This window comes from Saccostrea cucullata, unplaced genomic scaffold (assembly GCF_032062105.1).
Source record: "Saccostrea cucullata isolate Sc308-1 unplaced genomic scaffold, CSIRO_AGI_Scuc_v1 ctg269, whole genome shotgun sequence".
In the NCBI taxonomy this organism is placed as follows: domain Eukaryota; kingdom Metazoa; phylum Mollusca; class Bivalvia; order Ostreida; family Ostreidae; genus Saccostrea; species Saccostrea cuccullata.
In genome coordinates, this window is record NW_026935187.1 from 102,552 (window position 1) to 111,184 (window position 8,633).

Below are 8,633 nucleotides of genomic sequence, written 5' to 3' on the forward strand. Positions count from 1 at the left end.
GATAAATGAAATATGTTATATTAGATCTCTTTATTTTTCTAGCTTCCTGAATTTCAAAAGTATTAGTCAAATAGTTATGACCTCAATATAAAACGTTCACTGTCACATCATTCTAGTATGCAATTTTTACGAGATTGTCACTGATTGACCAAGCTATATCCATTACTAAATGGGGATATGAAATGATTTTTTAATTTTTTTTTATCCCCTCGCAACGGAGATATAAGGGATATAAATAGTTTGCAGAAGGCCCAAATGAACAAGAGTTATTTCCCATTGGCTGTCATTTTGGGGGGTCAACATGCTCATTTTCCTGCATTATATAACAAACTTTAAATTTTTATGCTAAAACAATTTTTTTTTTCAGAAAAACAATTCCTTCATTTCATAAATTTTATAACATGAAGTTTTTTTCCCAAATATATCCGCTATACACTCTCAAATTTGGTAAGACAAAGCGGAAAAATTCTCAGGTTGTCCATCAAAATGGCGACCAAGGGAAATGACCCAGAGAGAAAATATGTCATTTGAAAACTATCTATAGTAACACAATCGTGTGTGTTGGTTTGTGGGTGTGTTAATACTGTGAGAAAGGAAAGCGATGTAATTTTTATCGTGGTCGATTTCGAAAGATGTTTTGATTTATAGATAATTAGAATGCTCTTTGAGAGGGGAGGTTCCATTTTGCGATGCCCTTAAAAGCTTGTTGATATAATATAAATATAATATTTCATAAATCTAGGATAATAAATTCAGTTTTAAAAGGTGTCTATTTGAAACTTCTATATACTATACTTATATATCTCCTGTATAATTTCCAGAAAAATTCTGAGACTGTAAATATAAATTTTCAAATTGAATTCGAATATAGACCTTAACTGTTAAAATTTGCTTGAGGATGTACCGACAAATATATTCTTCAGATCATTGTCTGAGTTCGAGGGCAACATGCTTTTTGTCGAATCCAAGAAGCAAAGTGTTTGCCTGAGGCCGTTAGACGGAAGGAAGACACTTTTGGTTCGAGGGTCGACAAAACGCAACTTGGCCGAGAGCATAGTAAATAATTGTTTTGTTATACCTTTCATTTTATTAATTTCTTTCTGAGATACACTGTACATGTATCTTGTATTATCTTCAGTGATGCAACCTCAGGTTCTTCACTGCTGAACACCAACGAATGCAAGAAATAAAGCTCCGCTCATTGTGTGACAGAAGCAGTCGGCAATCCTCGGCTGACTCCGCTAATCTCCATTCAAACCTCGGATAAGATAAGTGGAGGAATAGGCATCAGGTCGATACATTTTCCTCCGGAAACTGCCTTGTCACTCATTTCCTATTTCACTCTGCTGAAAGTTGTTCGAAAAGGTATTTTTATTTGTCTAAATCTTCTTGTACATGTATATTGCTTTCATTACAACTGCTAGTATATGTTATTAGCCTTTAAGAAAAAACTGTTGGGTGTGTCATCACAAAGTAACTAGGATCTCAAAAGTTTAACATATGGATAAAATTCAAATAAGATCACATGACTGAATCAGAAAGATGATAGAACACCTTTGACGTCCGAGATTATTGTGTGAGGTACATGTACGAGCCACACGAGGAGCCCCGAATGAGGTGTTTTAAACTTGATTTTAGGATAATATTTCAAACAAAATTTTAAACAAGAAGCCCATGGGCCACATAGCTCACCTGAGCACTTTGGCTAGAAAAAAAGCAAAAATCAATCTAGTTTTGAAAAGCTTAAATGCAAGTGGTCCCAACCTACTCCTACACGCAGAAGAGAGGATGATTTGAATTAACTTGAATCGACTTACTGTGGCTTTTTTCCCTATAAGTTTGAACTTTCATTTTTGTCCCACCCTATCCCCGGGGGTCATGATTTGAACAAACTTAAATCTACACTACCTGGGGATGCTTCCTTATAAATATGATCAATCATGGCTTTGTTGTTCTTGAGAAGATTTTTAATGATTTTTTCCTACATATTCCTATGTAAAACTTCGTTGTCCATTGTGGCCCACCCTGACCCCAAGGGGTCATGATTTTAATAAACTTGTATCTACACTACCTGAAAATGCTTCTGTATAAATATGATCAATCATGGTTTTGTGTTCTTGAGAAGAAGATTTTTGAAGATTTTTCTTATATATTCCTATGTAAACCTTTGGTCGTCGTCGGAAGCCCCTCCCTATCCCCGTGGGTCATGATTTTAACAAACTTGAATCTAAACTACATAATGATGCCTCCTCATGAGTTTTATCTTTCCTGGCCCAGTTGTTCTTGAGAAGAAGATTTTTTAAACATGTCACTAAATTTTCACTATTTCTCAAAAATCTCCCCTTGAATAAGGACATGGCCCTTTAGTTGAACTGACTTGAATCCCCTTAAACCATGCAAGAATGCTTTTTGGCAAGTTTGGTTGAAATTGGTCCAGTGGTTCTCCATAAAAGAATGCTTTTTGGCAAGTTTGGTTGAAATTGGTCCAGTGGTTCTGCATGGAGAAGAAGTCGAAAATGTGAAAAGTTTACAGACGGACGGACAGACAGTTAGACAGACAGATGGACTACAGACAAATTGTGATCAGAAGAGCTCACTTGAGACTTCAGCTCAGGTTAGCTAAAAAATATAGGAGGGGTCGACCCTGGATCCGCCTTTGCCGGAAGGCGAGTTATTTGCTTCAAATGTAAAATGTTAATTTAAAAGTACATGTAGCAATAGTTTTTTTTTATAAGGGTTCAATCAATTTATTCGGTGCAGCTCGAACACTACTCACATACATCCTTCCGGTAAGAACATCCGAATTATTGTGTTTTATCTTACGTGATAAAATGAAAAATTCTGTTTGTGGAGAATCATATGCATCCTTCCTTAAATTAACTTTTGTCAACTCATTGTAATCGTTATTTTCTGCACAGTACACTGTATCCTATTGTAAATTTCAAAGTTACATGTAACAAAGATATGTTTATGCAGCAAGATATTTCATTTTTATGAAATCACTTTTTGTCTAAGGGGTATAATTTTCGTCATTTTTTGTGGTATCATAAGACGTACGAATTAATGGACTTCACAAAATGTTAAACTTAAACAAGTTTCAAGCGTCATACATGTGTATCTTCAACTCAGAAATCAACGTTTTCCTCCCCTAAACCAGGAAGCTGTGACTCCAGAAATAAAATTAGTTTTTTAAATTATTTGTTTATCAAAACACTCCTTGTCTGTTGTCCACAAGATAGTACACTTCATTTGAATAACACATTTAAAGTCTGTTTTGTCCTCTTATTTAATGAGTTGCACGTTGCTTAGTGAGTAACGAGGAATATTAAAGGAAGCTTTATGAACACGATGCAGGTAACTGCAGGTAAGTCAGAGGGTTTGAAAACGAGGCAATTGGTACATTTTATTCAATTTTTATACATTTTGTGCTAAAATTTGACTTTTCTTTTGTTTAGTGAGTTTTAGGTGTACATGTTTATCCTTCATTTTGATGTGCAGGGAGATTCAAGGTTACGACAGGTAACTTTATTTGTACAGTATGTGTTAATCAATAGTTACCCTGATAAATTTATTCCTTTATTTTAGCTATAACATGTATCTGTGTCAGGTATATTTTTCCTTACTTTTTTCGCTGAAACAATCGATCGATTTCAAATGAGTTTTTTCTTTAATTTTTAGAACATTGGAAAATGAAATGATGCAGTTTTTTGAGTATATTCAGACACCTTTCACTGAAACACTAAAGATCTTGAAGGAATATTCCGACAACAGTAAAAGTTCAAAACATGTAATTACCGGGACCTGTCGCAAAAATGGTGAAATGCTTATAACCATACTTCATTTCATATCGAAACGCCATTGCTGAAAACAATCTAGTTTTACAATAAAAAGATTTATTTTTTCCAGATAATCTTTTGAATTATGTCCTTGGATACAGGCAGAATGAATCTGCATATCAGCTGAGTATAGAAGAAATCATAGGCAATAACCTGAAAATGTGTATTTATGATAAAGACAACTCCACATTCAATGATATTGTTGGGATTTGCCTGAAAAAAAGCCATATACGTAAGGTGCCAAGTGCAGCTAGTAAAAAGTTAGGCATCGACGACAGCACAGATGGACATTTATTTGACTGCAATTTGATACAAAAGATTTTACAGCCAACACTAACAACGGCTATAGGTTCCACTGTTAGGATGGAAGTTAAACGAACTCCATACTTACAGGTACAAATATAATAACTATTTTGTTAATTATTCATCCAGTTTAGCCAAAAGCTTAAAAAAGCATTTTTGATCATATTATGTGAGTTTTAACTCTATTTTTATCTACATGAACCTTAACTAACTTTTCATCCTTTCGATTTTTTTTCTCATGAAAAGCTAATATGCCTTTTGCAGCTAACCTTGTAACTATATAGAGTAAAATTTTGCAAAATGAAAAGTACATGTGCATGTTCTTTTTCAAAAGAAGACTTTTTAAAGGTAAAGGTAGCGAATGTTATTAACGGATACCGTGTAAGTTTGAAATCTTCCCACAACTTCTGAACATAAAATAACAAATCTTTTATAATGAGTGTATTATATATTAAAAGATTCGCCCTGTATACCTTGTAGGTCAAACCTCAAAATTCTTTATTTACACGATGTATATGAAAAGCTGCTTTTAGTCAGGTTAATATTTTGCATTCCATACAAAGGGATTGATATTTTGTTCAAATTATTTTCAAACGCTTAGATTTTGTACTTAATACTGAAAGTTTTAATGTTTGAATTAAAGGTGTTTCAGGAAACATTCCTGTCGTTGCAGTTTTAATTAAAAAAACACAGTACAGATATAGGATGTTTTGCATATGTATAAAGATGATTTATTTATTATTTTATTCAATATCATATAAAAATATCAAAAGTCACTTATTCCTACGACAGAGTGTTAAGAAATTAAAATCCTATAACAGTCTCACATGTCTTTGAGTTCCGATTTGCTCATGTTTAGAATTTGTTCAAAAACTTTTTTTTCTAGGATATTTTCCATCTTTGTATTTCCTTATCAAATTCATAAATACTTGTATTTCTGGGTTTCCGTTTGCATACCTTAGTGAAACGTTGTCTTTTTTTTTTTCATAAAACACATCTCATCCACATTAAAGAAAATCTTACTTCCTGATATCTTATCTTATTTATCTTATAAATACCCGTTTCACAATATGTCCTTATAACTGCATAATATATTTTGTCCACATCACTGACCAACTGAATACTCTACTTCATCAAGACGATATACAGGGGATGGGTGTCCATGTTAAAAAGGGGATGTTCTCTCCTTCTTGGCACCAGACTCTACAACTGATGTCTACAATTATATGAGTGTGCTCTGCACCAAATCCTTACAATAGTTTGAATTTTGCAGTCCAAAGCTGTTCATTGTCTTTAAATATCTTTCAAACTACTAGTTTATCATTTTTTTTTCTTCGTATACTCACACTTATGCATCTCAATTGCTCAAAAAATACTTTTGCCTTTGTAAAAGCTATGGTTTATTAAATTTTTAGATAAAATGATTTTAAATATTTTATCAACTGTAGAATTTATTTCTCCGGATTAAAAGGTTGAACACTCAAAGCATTACGGAAATCTTTTTATTTGTGGTAGAAAACAATACCAGATGGGTGGTGGTTTTTGTTCGGTTCAGCAGTGGGAATAATAGCATCGTCAACTGTTTTCTGTACTGTTTGGAAATACTCGGTCTATAAGAAAAGGTAACAGGTAGTAATTATTTGCAAATTTTAAAAAACATTCTGAATGCAAAGATAATATTCCATTAAATTTCATTATCTTTTCTTGTATGTTTAGAGGCCTTAGTAATTTTAATTAAAGTTTTGAATAAAAGAATTTCCAAAAAATAATTTTGCAGAAAAACTGAAAAACAAAGAAAACATACCAAAGAAGAAAACGCCTCTGTATATCAAGATATTGACGAGTACGAATTGATGGTAATATCAAAGTTTCAATAGTACATCTCACATACATGTTTGTATATTTGACGATATATTTTCTATTCTCTCTGTCATCATACCTCATACTGTCAGGATTACGTGTAAAGTATATCTGATAAATTAAACACACACTCTCTCTCTCTTTTAGTTTTAAAAATGTACAAATTTAATATCATTAAGCTTAAAAATTTATGAATTATGTTAGATACACATGTATCTAAATAAAAGTAATGTAAAAAACTGTTTAATAAAAGAAAATCTTTTGGCAAGACAGCTTTTTTTGAAAGCTATTCAGCTGATTGAAAGGATAAACTAGACTTAATTATCAAGTATTCGGCTACATAATCAGGAGAAAGTGAATTCATGCTCAATATTAAGCTAAGATCAAAAAGAAAAAGAATAAACCATTTTGACCAATATTTCATTTAGCCCATCTACAGAGATCCTGCAAAGAAAGAACGATTAATGGGTCCTAGACAAATCTTGCCTGGTACATACGCAATGCCCGATGACAAAATTAAAAGCTTAGGAAACAAATCAGATTCTGTTCTGAATGCAAACAAAGATGAGAATCATCAGGAAACAAAAATGACACACACCGGGCAGTCTAATGGTCATGGACTAGTCTCAGAATCAAAGGAAAATACGGAAAATAATCCATACTTTGTTTTGGCAAAAGAAACATCAGGTGTAAGGAATCCTGAAGAAACTGAGGATCAAGAGCCGGACTCCGTTATGGATGCCATCAAAGATTTCGATGTGGAGTCAGAGAAAACAAAGATGACACACACTGCCCAGTATAAAAGTAATGTGGATTTTGATGGACTCAAACAAGATCATGGAATGGCCCCAGAATCACAGAAAAATACGGAAAATAATCCTTACTTTGTTTTGGCAAAAGAAACGTCTGGCTTACGAAACCCTAAGGAAATTGAAGATCCAGATGCTAACAGTGAAACTCTTGATGAGGAAGTTGCCTTGTCTATTTCTTATAGTTGCCCAGCGGATGCCAAGAAACAATATGAAGACATTGTTAATGAGAACATTACCTCTTTGAGTGATGATTGTGATGGAAAAAACGATATTAACGACACGTACTTTGTCATTGATTCTATGGCAAGTTCAACTACTATAGATGTATAAAGAAAATAAACTTGACTTTTCGTAACACATGTATAATTTTATTTTTGAATTGTGGATCTTTTACTTTTTTATCCTATTTTAATAAGTTTATTTATAAAATTCGGAAGTCACTACGACTTTGCATTTAAAGATTTGTACAGAAACATTCTTTATAAATAAAATGTCAAATATATTTCTTTTTCAAAAAGGGTTTTTTGTACATGTCTTGTATTTCATCAAATGGCTACATTTTTACTAATCTATATTTTCCCCCAAATCACACTACCTTTTATCTAATTTTCTATTAAAACAATTTTCCTTTTCACCGTATTTTTAGAAGGATACTTATTGATAAGGCAACAATTTCATCTTCCCCCAAAAAGTCATGAATAAGTTGCTTTTCCTTCTCATTTAGTTTTTATGCAATAACAAGTTATGCATGGAATTAAAGGGAATAAACACATGGTTTTTGTAATTGAATTTCAATTACGAAAACATACTTTCACCAGTTAGACTTTTAAATTACAAATATTTTCCACAAACAATCTGTTGGACTTCAATAGACACAACTTGTGCTCCCTTTTATCGACGGTAATTTAAGAAATAACAATACTTACTTTAATTCATAAGTGAACTTAAATTTAAGACTTTACAGCATCTCCCATACGTGTTTAATGTTTGCATGTGGTGTTTATGTCTCCAAACATTTTCGAAGCGAAAAAGCTTACATATTTCCCAAGACACGCTAATACCAAATAGATTGATGTTACAAGGATTTCCCCCCCCCCCAAAAAAAAAAAATCGGTTGATGTATTTTTTCGTAATTATTATGGCTTTGTTTGTAAATTAAATGTATGGTTGTTTCTTATGTTGTCTAAAATGTTCCATACCATTTGTTAGTTACATTGTATTTGCGTTTATGCTGAGTTTGACACTGCTGTACTCCATCTACTAAATTAAGACATATACGGCTCCTGGCGGGTGTAACTGTTCAACAAAAGTTTTTTGTTCCTTCAAGTTCATGTGTTTTAAGGGAGCAGTGTTTTTTGTCTTTTCATGATTTCGTTTTATTTGCATTTTTAGATTGTTAAATTTACCTTTTATTTCTTTTTAAAATAGATATCCTAAATAAACACACTCATTAGCTTTCAAATGCTTCCAAGAATGATATTGAGATAACGAACAATCTTCAATATCAAGGTCCATAAAACAATACAAAATAGGAGCAGAGCAAACACGGACCTCTGAAACATCAGAGGTGGGATCAGGTGCCATGGAGGAGTTAGCATTCCCTGCAGACAGGTCACACTCGCCGTGTGCTTCTTGTCGTGACCGGGAAATAACAGGAAAATCCGTCGTCAATTCAGTGTATGAATAATTATGAAATAAATAACAAGTTTATAAACTTCAATGGGAATTGAAGTGGGTCGGTCACCTGATCAAATCCTGTGAAGGCTGAATGCCTTCTCAGAAGATTTGATCACGTATCGACCCACTTCAATTCCCATTGAAG

The 8,633-nt window shown here is 32.9% G+C and overlaps 1 protein-coding gene across 1 annotated transcript; it reads left to right on the forward strand.

Annotated features, from left to right (window-relative positions):
• Window positions 1-3,451: 3,451 nt before the first annotated feature.
• On the forward strand, window positions 3,452-7,349 carry LOC134242122 (uncharacterized). Its single transcript, XM_062724155.1, has 6 exons — window positions 3,452-3,519; window positions 3,679-3,815; window positions 3,907-4,229; window positions 5,655-5,761; window positions 5,917-5,995; window positions 6,428-7,349. The coding sequence occupies exons 1-6, from the start codon at window positions 3,491-3,493 to the stop codon at window positions 7,139-7,141; spliced, it is 1,389 nt and encodes a 462-aa protein (XP_062580139.1). The 5' UTR covers window positions 3,452-3,490; the 3' UTR covers window positions 7,142-7,349.
• Window positions 7,350-8,633: the final 1,284 nt, after the last annotated feature.